The 20861-nt window shown below is 39.4% G+C and overlaps 1 protein-coding gene across 1 annotated transcript in view; it reads right to left on the bottom strand.

Annotated features, from left to right (window-relative positions):
- Positions 1-3120, bottom strand: part of LOC126279205 (zinc finger CCHC domain-containing protein 8 homolog) — a 58627-nt gene extending 55507 nt beyond the window's left edge. The window contains exon 1 of the mRNA XM_049979656.1: positions 2345-3120. Within this exon, the coding sequence (XP_049835613.1) occupies positions 2345-2622 (278 nt within the window). The 5' untranslated portion in view covers positions 2623-3120. The remainder of the gene's footprint in view (positions 1-2344) is intronic.
- Positions 3121-20861: the final 17741 nt, after the last annotated feature.

Here is a 20861-nt window from a genome sequence, read left to right as displayed (position 1 = left end):
GAGTTAAAAATTATGAGACGAGGGCTTGTACGAATATTACAGAATGGCTGTGGAGGGGCCATTAAGTCAGTTCTTGGGAGGGAGAAGAGGCGCTCTTCTAACATTCAGTGTCATTTAGGTGAGTACTGTTGGCCAAGAGCGTTCCTGTGGGCTGCTTTTTTTTCGTTTTTTAAGGGCTATTAGTAAGATGTACAGGCCGAAAGTGGTTAGTTAGGGTGGGTGGGTGGCTACTGCTGGGGAGGGGGGGGGGGGGGTTAGGTTTTTGGTGCTGTTTGTTAGGGGTGTGTGTGTTGGTTTGTGATTTAGTTGTGCAGGATCTATTTTGTTGCAGTTTTGTTGAGTTGTAGTGTGCCATTGAGATTTTTTTATTTTGCGCTTGGTTTTTGTTTATGGGTATTTTATTTTGGGGTGAGCGGGGAGGTTGGATTGGGCCTTTCTTTTGGTTGTGTATTTTTTCATTGTTTTGTGGTTGTGTGTGTGTATGTGTGTGTGTGTGTGTGTGTGTGTGTGTGTGTGTGTTTTTGGTGATTGTGGTGACCAACCTAGGTTGCGGCGCCGGAACTTTGTTGTGGTAAATTTTTATTCTTCTTGTTCTTAGTGTATTTTTTGTGTGTTGGGGTCAAGGGAAGTGTTCGATTCCAATTTGTGGGATCGGGAGCTGACATTGAGGTATATAGGTCAAGGGAAATGTCCAATTCCAGAGGATATTGTTGTTTAGTGGAATTTGGGATGTGTTGTCGGTTTTTTTCATTGTTTTGTGTGGTCTGGTATGGAGGTGTGTGTCTATATTTATATTTACTTTGGTAAACTTACTGGGTATTTCCGAAACTACTGGCCATAGACTATCTTTGAATGATACTAAACCTGTTACAGTGGAATCAAGTGGGAAAAATATTAACTTGGTTTCATCTAGACGTGTTAATACATGACCAGATAACTTCACTAACACTAAAATTCAAACTCAAGAGATGTCTTGGCTAAAATATTTGGATTCAGGCAGGGACTACACATGAGGATACTGTCATTACCAAACACGAAACTGGCCTCCTATGGGTCAGAATGTGGAATGTTAGCACCCTTAATGGGGTAGGCAGGTTACAGAATTAAAAAAAGGAAATGGGTAGGTAGAAATCAGATGCAGTAAGAATTAGTGCAATGCAGTGCCAGGAAGTACAGAACTTCTGTCAAGTCAGTACAGGTTTATCAACACAAAATAACATTGAGATAATGCAGGAGATAGTCTAATAATGAGTAAGAAAATGAGAATGTGGGTAAGCTATTCTAACCAGTACAGTGAATGCATTATCATAGCCAAGATAGACACAAAGCCAACATCAACCACAATTGTACAAGTTTATATGCCAACTAGCTCTGTGGATGATGAAAAAATTGAAAGAACATGTGATGATATGAAGGATATTATTCAGATGGTTACAGGATATGATAATTTTTGATGGGTGACTAGCATTCAGTAGACGGAAGGGCAAGAGAAGGAAAAATGGTAGGCGAACATGGACTAAGGGAAAGGAATGAAAGAGGAAGCCACCTGGTAGAACTTTGTACAGAGAATGATTTAATCATCACCAACAATTTGTTGAAGGGTCATGAAAGAAGGTTGTATATGTGGAAGAGATCTTGGACAGTGGACAGTTGCAGATGGATTACATAACAGTAAGACATATTTCAAAACAAGATTTTAAATTGTACGAGATTTCCAGAAGTGGGTCTGTATTTTAACCATTGTTTAGTAGCTGTGAACTGCAGACTAAAACAAAATAAATTAGACAAATGCAGAAATTTAAGGAGATGGGACATGGATATACTGAAAGAACCAGAAGTTATTGAGAGTTTCAGAGAAAGCATTAGGCAACATGTGACTGAAAAAGGTAAAAGAAATGCAACAGAAGACAACTGGGCAGGTGTGAGAGATGAAACTGGGAAGGCAGAAGAGAATCACATACATAAAAAGAAAACGCCTATTAGAAATCCCCGTACATCATTTGAGGTATTCAATTTCATTAATGAAAGGAGAAAAATGCGGTAAATTAAGCTGATGAAAGGGAACAGAGACAAAGCAGTCATACATATATCGCTGTAAATACGTAGAGAACCAGTAGAAAATACACACAAGCAGGCAAGAACGAAAAATTAATATAGGCCTATATGGTGTCTCTGGACTGCCAGAAGAAAACACACACAATGGAAGACATCAGAACAAACAATACGTTGTCATTAATAAAAAAAACAGACTACGAACTACACTACAAGCTTAAGATCGCTAATATCTAACTGTTGGAAAGCTGGCAGTCTAACAAAATAAACACAAACAAATACAAACACTAACCTTGCCGTCCCTTGATCCCTAAACCTTATACTGAATATGGGTTCTTTTTTCCTCACGGCATCTCCCTTCAGATTACTACTTGAGCAGCTGGATCGATCACTTGCGTCTGTTAAATCGACTAAGGGACACATAGGTTTCAATGCATCACATCTATTTGCAGAATCCTCGTCAACATTAATAACCATCGTTGGAGACTGTTTCAGGGAGGTTTCCGTGGCAACGCATTCATCAGAGCAACTTCCATTAAAATCGGAATCAATGCTGTCACTTATACTCATACAAATACAATCATGAAACTACACATATAAACAAAACATAGAAAACCGTTTCCTCCTATCACAGCCCCTCAACTTCACACGAACAGAGCACACACAGCACAGTTATTCCGCAGTGCTACCAAAAGGCATCGATCTCGGTCGATATCACTTGATGTGTCGCGTCTCTTTCCAAGTAGGCGAAGAATTCCCTAGAAGATATATTCATTGAGCTATATTTGAAACTACAAACCAATATTTCATTTTCCACTGATTTGTGGAATGGCGGCTAGTGTAAATCGTGAGTATGATATTCCTGTTAGTAAACAAGGAATTGCGAGAAAAAATGTCTAAAGTGCAAACAATACAGCGTTCACAGTGAAAATAACTGCCTCGTGTGTTATATTACCGAAATAAGAGCAAAATATACATAAAAACGAAATAAGAGATTGCTTGCGTTCCAACCACGTCCTATAACAGAAATATGGACATATTTCTCGTGGGCATATTTCTCGAGTCTGGATATTACTACTGGGAAAAGCGAGCTCATAAAGGTATTACACGTGTTAAATTAAAACAATATTACATGTTGAGTGTGCAGACGCAACTTCAAAATGGAAAATACGGTTGTATGCAAAATGTGACCAAAATAAATTGAACAGAAAAACGTAAAAGGGATACTAAAAACTAAATTATTTTGCCACAAATAGAAGAAACATATAGGTTAAAGTGTGATGAACTTTCGAATACTAGGGTCGAGAATCAGAGTACAACAGAACTAAGTGAAAGTGTGTGCTGTAACTTAGACATAGTGAAAGCAAACGTGCGGAAAAATCCACGAAAAGTACACGCGAATGTGGTTGCAAGAGGCAAATGCCCCTCTATCAGAAATATGAAAACTAGGAAGCTACAGAAAAATGCTGAAGAATAGATGGGTAGATCACATAACTAATGAGGAAGTATTGAATAGAATTGGGGAGAAGAGAAATCTGTGGCACAACTTGACTAGAAGAAGGGATCGGTTGGTAGGACATGTTCTGAGGCATCAATGGATCACCAATTTGGTACTGGAGGGCAGCATGGAAGGTAAAAATCGTGGAGGGAGACCAAGAGATGAATACGCTGAGCAGATTCAGAAGGATGTAGGCTGCAGTAGGTACTGGGAGATGAAGAAGCTTGCACAGGATAGAGTAGCATGGAGAGCTGCATCAAACCAGTCTCAGGACTGAAGACCACAACAACAACATAATATCTGCAGATTGTATGAGTTTAAATCAAAAGGACTGGGTAATTCTAGTAGGGGAATCGAACGACATATACGGAAATGAAAAGCAAGTAACTGCAAGTAATTTAAAAAAGTGCCTAGCTGTCTTACGCATAACTATGTTATTGTTTGGAATGTACCACAAACATACGATTTACAAGAGTGATCTTCCGTAAACATGGAAATAACATAATTGCATATGCTTATGCAGCCAGAGTCATGCTACATAAAAGTTTTCTGGGTGTGGTACTGCATCATAATGTATAAAACTACTGCTGGAGAGAAACCACCTTTATTGGTGCCACAGTTCAACTTTCTTGTGCTTCTATTTATGAGCATAATGGCTCATTTGGATACAAAGACACTTTGGTATTTTGGTTCTGCAAAATATACAAAATGGATAAGTGTATGCAATGGACATGATTTCTTAAATCTACATAGGTGAAAGAAAGTAAACTAGTGACATCACCAATTACAAGAGATATATTGCAAAATAGGGCATAAGACTGGTCATAAATGGCAACATCATAAAATACAAAGAGTGAATAATCTAATAAAAAGTAGTAATAATTCATCAGGCAATAGCATAAATTTCAGCATAGCATCAGAAAAAAGCACATTTCATGGTATCAGCAAAGTCGAAATGTATCAGAAATAAATGAACATAAGATATTTAGAGGTTATATACCAAAGAATACAAATTCTTATTATGAAAAAAAATGTTTGTGTTACAATTTTCAGCGACCAGACCACCCAAGGGATGTGATCTGCTAGACATATCTCAAACTAAATTGTGTCTCTTTCAGTTATTGTTTCATGCATACGCATATGAAAACAAAAAATCTTAAGGTAAGGTAAGAGAACCAACCTGCAAGGCCCTCCCTACTGAGCACATCTCCAGCTAATAAAGTACTAAATAATCAAGAAATCATGAAAACAAGGTACCAATATAATTTGTATAAGCATGGGAAATGTGTCAAGTAAAAGGTCTGGTATGTCTTATAGATATGTGGACTTGCATGTAAAACCAAAATAAGTGTAAATTGAGATTTACTGGTAATGCAAATAGCGACTTTTGCAAAACAAATGCCAAGTATCATATTTCCTGATAAGTAACAAAAAAAATTATTTAAAGCTGAAAGGGGAAAAAAATAGTTGCGGTATGTGATCACCAACTTCTATCAAGCAACATGTATTGAACCAAAGCAAAAGTTATTCTTTAAAGTGTTTGACGTTGTTGGTGTGATGATTGCCTCACGATTATCTCTTCCATAAATTTTTAATATGAACCACATTGGATGGGGAAGATTATGTATCGAAAATCAAAAGGTCCAGAGTATGAAAGTTCAAATATACTGCAACGACATTTTCCTCTGTTGCATAGGTAGTGAGTGCATACCAACACTTTTTGTCCTATGTGGAGGTTACTAACCTTTTCTTGTTGACATTTGCGGCACTGTGCTGCACGCTTTATATTCTTGGGCGCCACGTGTATAATCTTTTTGTGGTAGGAAAAGAAACAATTTCACGAATTTTATTAGGTGGATCTATATTTTTCAACACAAGATACGCAAAAGCATAGTGGAGACGTTTGCTACAGAACTGATGACGCCATGAAAATCTGTAATGTACTTGTCCCAATCACTATGTTTCTCTTTCATTATGCTCTGTGATGGGTTGCAAGAAGCACTGTATCTGGAAATAAAATTGGATGTAATATTTCTAGCTTGCTGTGTGCGTTCACACACTACTGATCGAAATTGAGGTCCATTGTCGGAGATTACCTTCTGAACATGTCCAAAGCAAAAAAATATTTAGTAAAAGCATTAGAAACAGTTCTACCTGTGGCTTTTCGAACTCGGGACCTTTGCCTTTCGAGGGTTCGCAGGAGAGCTTCTGTAAAGTTTGGAAGGTAGGAGACGAGGTACTGGCGGAAGTAAAGCTGTGAGGACGGGGCGTGAGGCGTCCTTGGGTAGCTCAGTTGATGCTGGCATGCTAACTCAGCGTGTTCGCTGCCCTCTGTAATAAAAAAAACTTAGTTAATGGATCAACGACGCACGCAAATGGGTGTCTTGTGGCGTCCGCCCCGAACAAATAAAAGAACGAAAACGAACAAAATGAGATTTTAAAAAAATTGGCAAAGCACTTGCCCACGAAATGGAAAGGTCCCGAGTTCGAGTCTCGGCCCTGCACACAGTTTTAATCTGCCAGGAAGTTTCATATCAGCGCACACTCCGCTGCAGAATGAAAATTTCATTCTGGACTGGAATAATGTTTTGCCTTAAATGTATCATGCGGCTTTACTTGGAATTCGTAAACAAAATTGGACATGTTTCCTGGAACATTGTTCAGTACTTTAGAGTGCTGTAAAAAAGTATTCTGTAACTGTTGGCGTTCTTCGTCGCTCGAAGCTTTACTTTTATTTACCTGTTGTTGATCGTCTGTACAACGTCGTAGTCAGATTTATCAGGGATGTTGTTACTACGGTAATACATGTATGTAAAAAATGTTGTATGCCAATTAGTATTCTTACATGTTGAAATGACCTCCACTCTGTTAATGTCTTGCTATTCAGCAGGCAAAATGGAAAGGTAGAACAGCTATCGTCGGTGTTACATTTTTGAAATGGTGTTTCATTTATCACTGTTACTGGTAAACCAGAGTCGATCACTGCAGAAAATAAATACAAGCCAATTTTAATTCCAACTATGGGATGAGAAATATTCTTTTGAGTCTGGCGTCTCTCTTGCAATAGTGTGTCCCTAATATCGTCGTAAGTTGTAACGTTTTGCTGAACGGTATTATGAGTAGTAGAATGGAATTTTACATTTTCTGACTAAACAGCGTCGGTAGTTTCTAGTCATGCATTACTAGTGGGCTTCTTGGTGGCAGAAGATTGCTGCAGTATTTCTATTATTTGTACTGTATGGTTGTTTTGACCTGTTGAGTGCTTCAGTAGATAGAAACGAACATTAGGTCCACTAAGAGTGAACTGACACTGCTGAGGTTGATTCTGATGAAAGTTGCTGTTTCTGAAATTATGTTTAAATTGTTGATTATGCCCTTTATGTTTGTAGTGAAAATTGCTTTACTGTTGATCGTTTCGATGTGACTGCAGCCATTCGTTTTTGTGGGAGAAGTTACTCCCTTGCAGTTGCGCCAAATTATTGGACTGGGCTGTACTGGAAAAGCTGGGCGGTGGCACATTGATCTTCGGTTGAACTTGTAAGACCGTATTGTTGAATATTTCCAGGCTGCTGCGACAAGAATTGCGGCTGGTTACTGTGATTGTTGGTGTCAAGATTCTGATATAGATGTTACTGCTAAATGCACTGGTTATCAAAATGTTATCTCTTATTAGAATGTCTATGAAAACCATTATCGAAACCAAATCTTTTATGTATTTTGTTACGGAATTGGAAGAATTGCTCGTTGTAACCAAACGAGTTATGCCCTTGATTGCTGTTATTGAAGATCTTATTGACAAATGAGTAGTCCGATTGCTGAATTTCTAGTAATTGTAAGAAGTCCCTGAGTGCTGAAATGCTTTCCTTTTGCTGTCCGGTGAGAATGGAAACTCGCAATGAACGCGGAAGTATCGAGCTGCATAATTGTACGAGCATAGATTGGCTACACGGTTCGTTCACATATTGGTTTCTGTTGGACCATATACACAAAGAAAACTGAGTGATAGTGGGAAAACTGGTGTGTTCAAAATCGGGTAAAATGATGAGCTGATCCTTAATGCCTCGCTGAGTCGTTTCCGATCGATACGCAGATAGAAACGCATTTTGTGACTCCCCGACGGAGTGACATAACCATGCTATGGGTCTCATAAGCATCGAAGGTTCTCCCTATAAAAAGCTACTGAAAAATTCGAGCTTATGTGTCACTCGCCAGTTTGGTGGCAACGAAAGTGAAAATTGCTGCACCCAATCAAGGAGATGCAGGTCTGTGCGGTTATTTCTAAGCCCCTTGAATTTATTTATAGGTAAGAAATGTTTATAGTCGAATCCTTCGCGTTAGATTTTGAGAACGTTCGGCGGCGTAAATAATTGATTGTGAGATGACTGGCTTGCTTCAATGTCACGCACTCTGCTCATACACTACAGTAGTGGGGCAAGCTTCGCGTCAGCTCACTCTGCATTGTACAGGGTGTTTCAAAACTGACCGGTATATATGAAACGGCAATACAAACTAAACGAGCAGCTATAGAAGTACACCGTTTGTTGCAATATGCTTGGGACAACAGTACATTTTCAGGCAGACAAACTTTCGAAATTACAATAGTTACAATTGTCAACAACAGATGGCACTGCGGTCCAGGAAACCTATAGTACGATATTTTCCACATATCCACCATGCGTAGCAATAATATGCTGTAGTCTCTGAATGAAATTACCTGAAACCTTTGACAACGTGTCTGGCGGAATGGCTTCACATGCAGATGAGATGTACTGCTTCAGCTGTTCAATTGTTTCTGGATTCTGGCGGTACACCTGGTCTTTCAAGTGTCCCCACAGAAAGAAGTCACAAGGGTTCATGTCTGGCGAATAGGGAGGCCAATCCACGCCGCCTCCTGTATGTTTCGGATAGCCCAAAGCAATCACATGATCATCGAAATATTCATTCGGGAAATTAAAGACGTCGGTCGTGCGATGTGGCCGGGCACCATCTTCCATAAACCACGAGGTGTTCGCAGTGTCATCTAAGGCAGTTTGTACCATCACAAATTCACGAAGAATGTCCAGATAGCGTGATGCAGTAATCGTTTCGGATCTGAAAAATGGGCCAATGATTCCTTTGGAAGTAATGGCGGCCCAGACCAGTACTTTTTGAGGATGCAGGGATGATGGGACTGCAACATGGGGCTTTTCGGTTCCCCATATGCGCCAGTTCTGTTTATTGACGAAGCCGTCCAGGTAAAAATAAGCTTTGTCGGTAAACCAAATGCTGCCCACATGCATATCGCCGTCATCAACCCTGTGCACTATATCGTTAGCGAATGTCTCTCGTGCAGCAATGGTAGCGGCGCTGAGGGGTTGCCGCGTTTGAATTTTTTATGGATAGAGGTGTAAACTCTGGCGCATGAGACGATACGTGGACGTTGGCGTCATTTGGACCGCAGCTGCAACACGGCGAATGGAAACCCGAGGCCGCTGTTGGATCACCTGCTGCACTAGCTGTGCGTTGCCCTCTGTGGTTGCCGTACGCGGTCGCCCTACCTTTCCAGCACATTCATCCGTCACGTTCCCAGTCCGTTGAAATTTTTCAAACAGATCCTTTATTGTATCGCTTGTTGGTCCTTTGGTTACATTAAACCTCTGTTGAAAACTTCGTCATGTTGCAACAGCACTGTGTTCTAGGCGGTGGAATTCCAACACCAGAAAAATCCTTTGTTCTAAGGAATAAACCATGTTGTCCACAGCACACTTGCACGTTGTGAACAGCACACGCTTACAGCAGAAAGACGACGTACAGAATGGCGCACCCACAGACTGCGTTGTCTTCTATATCTTTCACATCAATTGCAGCGCCATCTGTTGTTGAAAATTGTAACTACTGTAATTTTTAAAGTTTGTCCGCCTGAAAATGTACTGTTGTCCCAAGCATATTGCAACAAACGGTGTATTTCTATCGCTGCTCGTTTAGTTTTTATTGCCGTTTCAAATATACCGGTCATTTTTGAAACACCCTGTAAATAGTCTTCACGGGTGTGCCGCCAGATGACGTTGTGCAAATCCCACAATATATCCTCGGAGGAACTGTCCGACATCATCAGGTGGTTAAACCTCCCTGGTGGCTAGGTACGACTGACAAGATCCGCATATCGACACCGCTGTGTATAGAGGACGCGCGCGAAGATTGCGCAGCCGCGGGAACCACGCATGCGCAAAAATTTGCAGATAGATGGCGCCAGACTCAAACACCCTCTGCTGGGAAACGCAGAGCGGCCGTTCTGCGCGAGCGCTGACGGGTCTATTATCGAAAGCACTTTGCTTTCTCGTCGTGATTTAACAGCAGCCAATGCAGGATTCTAGGCTGTACTCAATTGAAATCCCGCATCCCTGTTGATAAGGTTATCAGCTGTACGGATATGTATTGCTTCCTTAATGATGCAATCCCAGAAAGAGGATGCTGGGGATAAAAATTCCGTCTTTTCATAAATCATGTGATGTCCTGTGTTCAGACAGTTTTCTGCAATTGGCGACTTCTCCGGTTGGCGTAGGCGTGTATGACGCTGATGTTCAGCGCAACGTTCTTGTACTGTGCGACATGTCTCACCTATATATGCCGCTCCACACTGACAAGGAATCTTGTACACACCACGTTTCCTCAGACTGATGTCATCCTTAACCGAACCTAACAGGTTCCTCAGTTTTGCAGATGGTCGGAAAACACACTTGATGTCATACCTTTCGAGGACTCTTCCGATTCTTCACGACATGGCACCAAAGTACGGCAAGAAGGCCAAGGTGGTGAGTGTCTTCGTATCTTCATTCCGCTCCATAGACTGAACTTGCGTGGGCCTGAATGCATTACGTATCTGTCTCTCAGAATAACCGTTTTGACAGAAGACTGTCTTCAAATGTTGCATCTCACTCGGCAGGCTTTCAGAGTCAGATACCACATGCGCTCTATGCGCTAGCTTCGTAATGCACTACCGCATTGTGCTTATGATGGCAGCCTGTGGCCTGCAAATATAGGTCTGTGTGCGTTGGCTTGTGGCATACGCTGTGTCCCCAGGTTCCATCTGCTTTCCTTCGTACCAAGAAAAGGTAAAGTGCCATCTTTTTCCACTTCCATAGTGAAGTTAATATTCGGATGGAGCGAATTTAAATGTTGAAGAAACGTAGGTATAGTATCCAGTCCGTGTGGCAACACCACAAACGTATCGTCAACATACCACATAAAACAAGAGGGTTTGAGAGTGGATGACTGTAGTGCTTTATCTTCAAAGTCCTCCATAAAATAATTGGCCATCACAGGAGAAAGAGGGCTCCCCATGGCGACACCGTCCACTTGTTCAAAATATTGGTCTTTAAATAAGAAGTGTGTTGAAGTAAGCACACGTTTAAATAGTGCCACTATGTCCTCCTCAAACTTGTTACTAATGAGCTCTAAAGAGTCCTGCAAGGGCACCTTTGTATATAAAGACACAACATCGAAACTTACTAAGAGATCCGATGATTGCAGTCATCAGTATCATCCTCATTAACACTATCGCGCCCACTGCACACTGAACTTCTGTTCATTGTAGTGCTGCTCATTGCAAATCGCATTCGTTGGCAGCAGTGTGTAAAACTACAGAACGTTCCAGACTCTGCCGACGAGCTCCGAGAGAGCTAAGGGAAGTAGGAAAACCTTAAAAGATACATTAAAAGGAAAAAAAAAATCCACGAACATACCTAATGCATCTACTTTTCATGTAGCACACCCAATGTTGCCAAATTGTAAAGATCCATTTCCGCTATAAATTGTTTACCACAACAAAAAAAGCATGTTATAAAATTTCGTATGTTGGAATCTCGTACATAATTGTACGAGCCTGACCGTGTACTTGTACCCCGTACAGCAGACCACAAATCTCGTATTTGTACGAGGAAGCTCGTACATTTGGTACCCATGATATCCATGCACACAGATGCAAAAGGCCCTGAGCTAAGCAAGGCAAACACAGCGCCATCTTTTAGCCAACTGACCGTAGAGTTAAGAAGACTGAGTGCTAGGCTGAAACGACGTGAGGGTGAGGCAATATGCAGTGTACCGGTACCAAAGAACAATAAACGCGTCGCCTTCGGCTGATGTTGGTACCACAGACGTTTACGCGACGCTGCCAGGCAATGTGCAAGATCCTCCCACTACCCAAACTTTAAAGATGAGTGCTGGAAGGTGTGAATGCTCGTCAAATGAAGAATAAGCGACTTAAAAGTTGTAAGAACGCCATCGGGTCTGCAGTAAACAGTTCGTGTCGTCGTTTTGTGCAGGACATCATAACTGGTGAACATTTCGTTATCTACACTGGATCGGAAATTAGTGTGTGCGTAAGGGCCCAATGAGCGCCCAACAAAAGTGGCACTTTCTCTGCACACCGTGGCTAGTGATTCTTGGACTTCCGCATTTTAAAGGAAAGAGTTGACACTTCACATAGATGACTATTTCCGCCCTAAGTGGACTTCTGTGGTTGCCGAAGCAAGCGGTATTATTATTGGCGCCGACTTTTTCCGTTATTTTCGCCTAATACCACTATTAATAAATCATTATTTAGTGAAAAATGCATACTCTTAGTGCCTATCTCCAGTGTCGGAACGCATGTTGCACAATGGAACCGTCACACGTGGCACGAAGATATTTGGACATACCATGTGAAACGTCCCCTTAGAAAAATTATACAAATCTGTGCTTAAACTGACACACAATATTTTTAGCGCAACGCAAACTGACTTTCAAAAAACCCTACAAAAGAATGGCCCTGACTAACATTAACCTATACGTTTCACATATCACTTACCTCACAAAAATCTTGGTTACTCGAACTACTGCAATACAGCGAGCACCACTACTGCCAGCTAAATAAAAGATTCAAACTACAGAAGTCACTAACTACTGATAGGTATAGTTAGCAAATGAAAGATTTTAATAGAGAACAAACAATGTATTTACCTTAATAGTCATTATATATATATATATATATATATATATATATATATATACATGTGTGTGTGTGTGTGTGTGTATATATATATATATATATATATATATATATATATATATATATATATATATATATATATATATATCAGTTCATGACATCAATTCTTACAAATTTCAAAACTCCGCAATCTCTCTTCCCACGACCACCACTGCTGGCGGCTCACCTCCAACTGAGCAACGCTACGCGCTGTTAACATCCAGCTGCCCAACACAACAATGGCAGACAACAATGCAAACCAGCCACAGACTGCACACAGCACAGCCAGTGATTTTCATACAGAGCGCTACGTGGCGGCGACGTTACCAATAAAAAAAACCTAAACAGCCTACTTACATAGCCCACATGCTCCCCACAAAAAAATTTACAAATTGTTTTGGGCAGAGGCCAATACAGATTTGAAAAATTTTTCATAATTACAATTACAATAACAAAGAAATCAAATGCACACACTTATTGATACAATGTTGGTCAAAAGCTAAAATTTTCTCACAGTCCAAAAAGACAGTCCTGATCGTTCATCACAGTAAGATTGCAGTTTTTTCTGAAAGTCTGAGCAGTAAAAGAAAAGGCACACAGAAGTAGTGGATTTCCGTGCAGTCTGGAAGATGTGGTGTTGTCCTTCCAAGGGAAAGACAGTTTTGACTCTTGACTTGCAGACACGTAATGGGCCACAACAGAGCAAACCCACAGCAGAGTCATTCGAAGTTTTGAAGAATATTGGTAGGTATGTCATCACAGAACAGACCCACTTTAGTCCTGATAAAGATAATGGTATTGGTGGGCCATCAAAGGTGCAGACCCACTGCAGTCCTTGTAGAAATAATGGCATTGGTGAGTCATCAAAGGTGTAGACCAACTGTAGTCCTTGTAGAGTGTGCAGGTGCACAATCACCATTGAAGAGTCTTGCGGAGAATTTAGCAAGTCCATCAACCACCACTTGTGCATGCACAAAGTTTTTGGAATTCTCCTTAGAACCAGCAATGCTGTTAACCAGTCTCTTGCTGAATTATCAACACATGTGCAAACACTACCAGTCCCTACTTCTCACATATTGTCCATATACTATGACCAACAGAAATGTGTGCAGTGAAATGACACTTAATTTGAAGAACTGGTGTCTATACAATTATAAATTTAAAACATAATCATTAAAGAACATAACAATACAGATAACATTTGTAGTAAAGCGGGCTTTACAAAAGAATAGAAATAAACATATACAGGAATTATGACATAAGTAAATACATAAAAGATCAGAATAATTATTGAAACATCAACTTCACACATGAGCATTAAAACAGAACAGAATAAATAATGTCTAAACATCTTTACAAAGAAAATAACATATTATCAGAAAAATTCTACAATGGAAATCGTATTACCTAAACACATAAAGACAGGACAAACACAGATTCACATAGCGTAATAACACAAAATACAGGGTAGGGTTTGTTTTCAGTGTGACATTTGGTACTGCAGTCCAACCCAAAACGTCATTCTGTAGATCTTTCGTCTTATCTCAACATTTGTTTCTACCAAAAATACCCTATCCAAGGATGCTTTCTGTATTTTGTTCACATCTTCTTTCAAAAATAGTTTTTCCTCCACTGTACACTTCTTTTTTTGCCAAATCATATTCTTATAGCTTCTCAATGCATTTCTTCCAATTCATCACAACTTGTTCTCTTTTATAGCCTACCCCATCTTAAGCTAATTTAAATCTACTGAGCTCAGATGCTAAACTAAGGGACGAGGCAATGCAGCAGCACAAAACAATTAATACAAACAGCAATGAAAAGAATGGAAGTTGTCAAAGCAAGCAGCAATATTACAACTAATATTAGGCAATGCTCAGCAAACAAGAAAAATAAATCCGTAGTAAAACTGGCTTAACAGAGTAATAAAAAGTAAAATTCAGTAACACTATGCCTGGCAAACAGCAGCAGCAAATGCAATAATTTATATCTAAACATGACAAAGCTCAAGGAGAAAAAATATTACAGTAAAGACAACAATGCAGAAAAGGGAAATGTCTATTCACATATTAATATCTATGTCATTAAAGTGGTGCACCACAAAACTAATTCTACAAAAGATATTACCAAGTAGTTGAAAAGAAAATTAAGTATGCAGTAACTGTTATTAATCCCTTCTTATTGTTCTTTCCTTTCCAAGTGCTCCTTTTTCGAAGAACGTGGATCATAAAAAGATTATTTAATAGATCTGTTAACAGAAAGTGTTCACATTAGCAAATGCATTTAATTTTAATTTATAAAACCAATGCTCCAACACAGCTGGAAACCAGATATCAAATGAAATAAGCAACTATGACAGGCAAAGCATAAAATATCATTCAATAGTCGTGTGACATTTCATAAGTTAGTAGTAATTCTCTCAACTCTCGTAGAAAGACGCTTGTCATAATCAGGTGTGCACATGTAAGTATCTTTCCAATTAATGAGCGTGTCGTTTTTGCGATGCTTTCTACAAAGGAATGTCAATAGCGAGGATAATGGCCTCTTTTTTTTCACCTAATGGCTTTCTTTTGTCAGGTGGCTGTCGTGCAGGTGGGTGCCCACGGCGCATTACATGCAGGTGGTCACGTAACTGTCTTACCAAAATATTTACGACACCAGGTTCCGCTACAGTGGCAGTCTCATATAAAAATTTCACAGGTCGGGAATTTGCGTTACAAATGTGTAGAAACAAAATCCTATAAATATAACAGTGTCCAAAAAATTTTCGTCGACATTGTAATACATTCACGCATTTACATACATTTCATAACTCTTAAAGTATGATTCTTGGATTCCAACCACCATTTCACAAACCAGAGTCCCTAACCACTACTCATTATTCTTACCTTATTACACTTATACATATTCGTCGACACTTCTTCAATATTTCGTCGTAAGAAGTACATAGCATAATCAAATTCCTCATATACGGTAGCATCATCTTATTGATCATAAACATACCTCAACAGCATAATACACATTGTCATCATAATAGTAACTTCATAAAAACTCAGCCAAATCTCCAAAATCGTCGTAGCTTCCTTCAATGATTTCAAAACCTAAAAAAATTCTCTGCTCATGTCAAAAGTGTCATCTGCCTCAAACGTACTTTAAAAATCATCATCCCATACCAAATACATCATTAAAATCTCTCATAGTATCACAACAGTTCTGAAAAAAATATGAACATTTCACAAAGTACAGACCAAATACAATTCAATAAGTGTGAAATTACCCAACTGTATAATTGCGTAAACATGTGTCACTGACGTAATAAAAAAAATGTTTGTCTCTCAGTTAAATGATCATATAGCTGTGTAATTCTGTGTTAGAGAAATATGGTACCAATGTGTAAAGTTGTATAAGCAAATACCATATTAGCTACGGCTCCTTGTGCTTGCCACACACATGGTACACAAAGTAAGCGTGTACCCCCCTGAGGATTAATGTAATTATACCCTCAGGTGTTACAGATTACAGCAATGGAATGAAATGTATCACAGAAAACCATTGTAGGATTGTACTTCGAATATCTTTAAAAATGAATGTTTTAAGTACAAAATTAATCACTCAAATATATGTACTGTAGCGCTAAACTGTGCGTCTTGTTGTAAGATAATCTCTGTGGAAGTGTCATAGTTATTGTCCTCAGAAAGCTAAGTTCTGCAGAAGTCAATGTACTTACCTCATGATAAACAAAAGTGAAATGCTCTGTGTATAGATATCTTAGTTATTACGCTTATTGCCGAGATGAGGAAAGTACTGTGCTGTAGCATATTGTTGTGTAACGGAAAAGGCTGTCTTCTTGTAGCTATACCACAAAAGTTACTACTAAAACATGTTTTACTTTCCGGAAGAATTCAGAAAAACTGTGCAGATATCAAACAGATACACCGCAAAAGCACAATGTAAATTGTGTCACACATTAGTAGCGTCGTGATAAAATCGTGTAGCTGTCAAATAAACCAAATTCTAAGTCATCTTTAATCTCACAGAAAGTACTTCAAATAAAGAATGTCTTTTCAACTAAACCAAAATGTTGCATTGAAATCTCATTAACAGTATATGTTCTAAGAATGTAAGCCTTATAGTCGTTACGTAATCATGCCACTAACAAGCAAGAATGTACACACAGGCAATAATACAGTGTCGTCTGTTCACTATAACAATGCATTCGTAATTTCTGTTTAAATAAGTTCTATTGGTTCTAGACTGGATAGTTAACTTCAAAACATTGTTGCATGTTAACAGTTTCTCAGTGTGACAGATTGTACTAGTAGCGTGAAGTGAAAAATTTTATGGCAAAGACAAAGTTTAAAAGCAGATTATCTCTCAATAAACGGTTTTACATGTAAAATGTGGTGCAAGCCTTTACTCTTCCTACTATGCAAAGCTCGAGCTTCAACGGAATTATAATGTCGTTTACGTCGGTAAAGAATGCTAAAATTTTCCTCAAGGTTAGCGTCTTATGTTATTTTTCTCGGAGCCAGCGGGCGCACGTGGGTGCCTGCGGTGCGAGTCATTGTCTGTCTCTTTGTTGGCGCGCGTCGTTATTGGGATTAGGAGACCTAACTTCTACAAATTCATCTTGTCGAGAGTGCCCTGCTCTGTTTGAATCTCGCCAGTTCTGATGAAATTCAGGTCTGTCGTTATGATTATATAGTCTGTCGTCATGTCGGTAGTTCCTGTAGGTTCTTTCTTGTCGGTTAAGTGGTGGAGAATTTCTCCCTGAATTATCATTGCACGGTGGTCCGTTGCGTCTGAAGTTATTCTGCCTCCCCGTGATAATAATAGTTCTGGTTGCCATATTGTCTGTTTCTATGATTGTCTCTGTCATATTCATTACTATGGAAATGCTATCTTTTTCTGTAACTATTACTCTGCCAGTGGTTGTCATATGGGTGGTGTCTGTTTTGTTCACGATTTGCGTTGTAAGAATAGCCTTGTCGTGTATTATTTCTGTCTTCGCGGAATTGTGACAGGTGTGACCTGTAATTGTTGTGCTCCTGTTTTCGCGTTCCGCGATTGTCAGTGTCAATTTCCAGTTCTTGTAACAGTCTTTGAAAAGCTTCAATGTCGTCTTTGCAACGTCCTGCTAAAATAATATGTCGTAAATGTTCAGGTAATTTAGTTAAGCAAATGCGGATGAGTTATGAGGGGCTGTATGGGTTTGACAGGTACTGATTCTTGTGCAACATGTCTTCGAAATATTTGACAAGACTGGAAAATTCAGATTGTCCGAAATGTTTCATCATTATGATGCTATGTTTTACTCGGTCTTGTGTAGCTTGAGACCAATATGCTGAGAGGAAGGCATGATAAAATTCTCCCTCACTGTGACAATCGTGAATGACCGATCGCATTCTTACAGCTGGTTCATTCTCCAAGTAGCCACACATAAATTCTAATCTGTGCTCTAACGACCAGTTGGGAGGAAAACAATGAGAGAATTGATGGAGCCACGCCGGAATTCTTAAATGTTTTGAATTATGTGTAGTAATGAACAGATTATAGTCAAAATCATCGTGTCGGCGAGTAGCATATTGGTCATTGTTACGTCGTGTCGGCGGTTCCATCTCAAAATTCGGTGCACCTTGCCAATTTCTTTCATGATTTCCGAAATGCCCTGTGTTATTATTTTGTGGCTTTTCCGTATTTCTAAGTTCCTCTTCCCGTGTTGGAGCGCGAGTGTCCTTGAAATACGTAATTCTTGTATTACCTGTGTCAGCTGATCTTGTACTTCCCGGATTTCTCGTTTGTATTGCGTATTAATTTGATTCTGATTTTGTTTGAATTTCTTAATTTGTTCATACTCTTCTGTGTCAGTGATGGCTACAGGTCTTGTGTCATTCAGATCATCATCTACCTTTGCAGATAAATTAGTGAACTGATCCGAAAGTTCGGCTACTTTATCCGATAGTGAACACATTTCCTCAGTGTGTTTTTCTGAACCACGTTTCAGAGTGTCCATTTGTGTTGAAATCGAATCTACTGTGTCCTTTAGGTTTTCCTGAGTTCTTGCAAGTTGCGTAAACGAATCGGTGGATGCAACTGAGTCCATTTTAGCTTGCAAGGTGTCGTGATTTTCACGAACAATAGTTTGCAGTTCTTTTATGGCTGCTTCGTGATTCTGTAATGCATCTTCATGCCGCGAAAAAATAGGTTGAAAATGCTCACAAATTTGTGTTTTTACGCCAATACAGATTTTTTGACATTTCGATTCAATGTAACTCAGTAGTTAAATCTTCACATGTTGTTCAAGTGTGGTGTCTAACTTCCGAAGATTTTGTTCCATTGTGTCTAACTGTTGCTGTGTTTGTCTCTGGTGTTGTTCCATTGTGTCTAACTTTTGAAGCTTTTACTGTGTTTGTCTCTGATTTTGTTCCATTGTGTAACTTTTGAGGATTTTGTTCCATTGTGTCTAACTTTTGAAGCTTTTGCTGTGTTTGTCTCTGATTTTGTTCCATTGTGTCTAACTGTCGCGGTGTTTATCTCTGATTTTGTTTCATTTGTTGCATTAATTGCAATAATAATGTATTAGTGTCTGGAATCTGCTCCTCTATGCTTTCCGGCAGTGCATTTGCACCGGCAACATTCACATTTTGACAAGCAGAAAATGTGTCTTGACTTATTTGAGAAAACGGTGAGAACGCAGAACCTGAATGTACAGTATTTGAAAGATTGTGTCCTGTCATTTCGGATTCCTGATGCGAGTTGTTGCCGACCGATCGATCACTGCCTACTCCATTATTTGCAGCCCGCTCCATTTCCCTATGCATAATTACCAAATTACTACTTTGAACATTAGTTAATTCATTACACGGTGGCGCTAACACACTGCTTTCGTCTTCACTGTCATTTCTCAATTTACTTTGTAGCCTAGTATTACGTTTTTCACACGCCATTATTGTCACAGTATTTCACATGACAACACAGAAAAACACAATTTGATGAGCAAAAATAAGAGAACACATTAACATAGCACTGAAAATAACATCTAATTAATTGCAAGTGCAGCTGCAAAATACTTGGTGCAAATTTACATGCGTGCCTCACCTGTTTTACTGTACAACAATGAAAGACTGTAACTACAAAGGAGATTCTCTCTACAATTACGTGCTAGCAATAAACAAAAGCTGCACTAATTAACAAATTACAAGAAAAATCAGAAGATTCCATTGAGGTATCCTGGCAGGGTCGCCATATGAAACGTCCCCTTAGAAAAATTATACAAATCTGTGCTTAAAGTGACACACAATATTTTTAGCGCAAAGCAAACTGACTTTCAAAAATCCCTACAAAAGAATGGCCCTGACTAACATTAACCCATACGTTTCGCATATCACTTATCTCACAAAAATCTTGGTTACTCGAACTACTGCAATACAGGGAGCACCACTACTGCCAGCTAAATAAAAGATTCAAACTACAGAAGTCACTAACTACTGATAGGTATAGTTAGCAAATGAAAGATTTTAATAGAGAACAAACAATGTATTTACCTTAATAGTCATTATATATATATATATATATATATATATATATATATGTGTGTGTGTGTGTGTGTGTGTGTGTGTGTGTGTGTGTGTATATATATATATATATATATATATATATATATATATATATATATATATATATATATCAGTTCATGACATCAATTCTTACAAATTTCAAAACTCCGCAATCTCTCTCCCCACGTCCACCACTGCTGGCAGCTCACCTCCAACTGAGCAACGCTACGCGCTGTTAACATCCAGCTGCCCAACACAACAATGGCAGACAACAATGCAAACCAGCCACAGACTGCACACGGCACAGCCAGTGATTTTCATACAGAGCGCTACGTGGCGGCGTTACCAATAAAAAAACCTAAATAGCCTACTTACACATGGCATCAGCATCTGTACTGCAAGATTCGCTGCCGCTCTCGACAAAAGGCGGAATACACGTGTACGTTACGCGAGGACAACATAGTTCGCCACCCACTCGAAACACAGGAACTTTCAAAGTGGAGAACCATGTATCGGACACGTAAAGCAAAAATTTGTGGTATCGCCTTGAAACATGTAGAACTACAAACAATAACAGCTAAACCTCAAGAGGAAAACGTGACCATTAGAGCTCAAGGGCTGCAACAAAGATTGTACTGGAAAACACAAAACATAAACTGCAACAGATGCGCCACCCTCCATGCCACATGCCAATAATTATAGCGACACAACGGTTCTGACATCTTTCAGTAGCTGCTTCAGGAATTCCCTG

Source organism: Schistocerca gregaria, chromosome 1, assembly GCF_023897955.1.
Source record: "Schistocerca gregaria isolate iqSchGreg1 chromosome 1, iqSchGreg1.2, whole genome shotgun sequence".
Lineage (NCBI taxonomy): Eukaryota > Metazoa > Arthropoda > Insecta > Orthoptera > Acrididae > Schistocerca > Schistocerca gregaria.
Note: the sequence above shows the minus strand (reverse complement) of the source record. Positions and strands in the feature narration are given on the sequence as shown.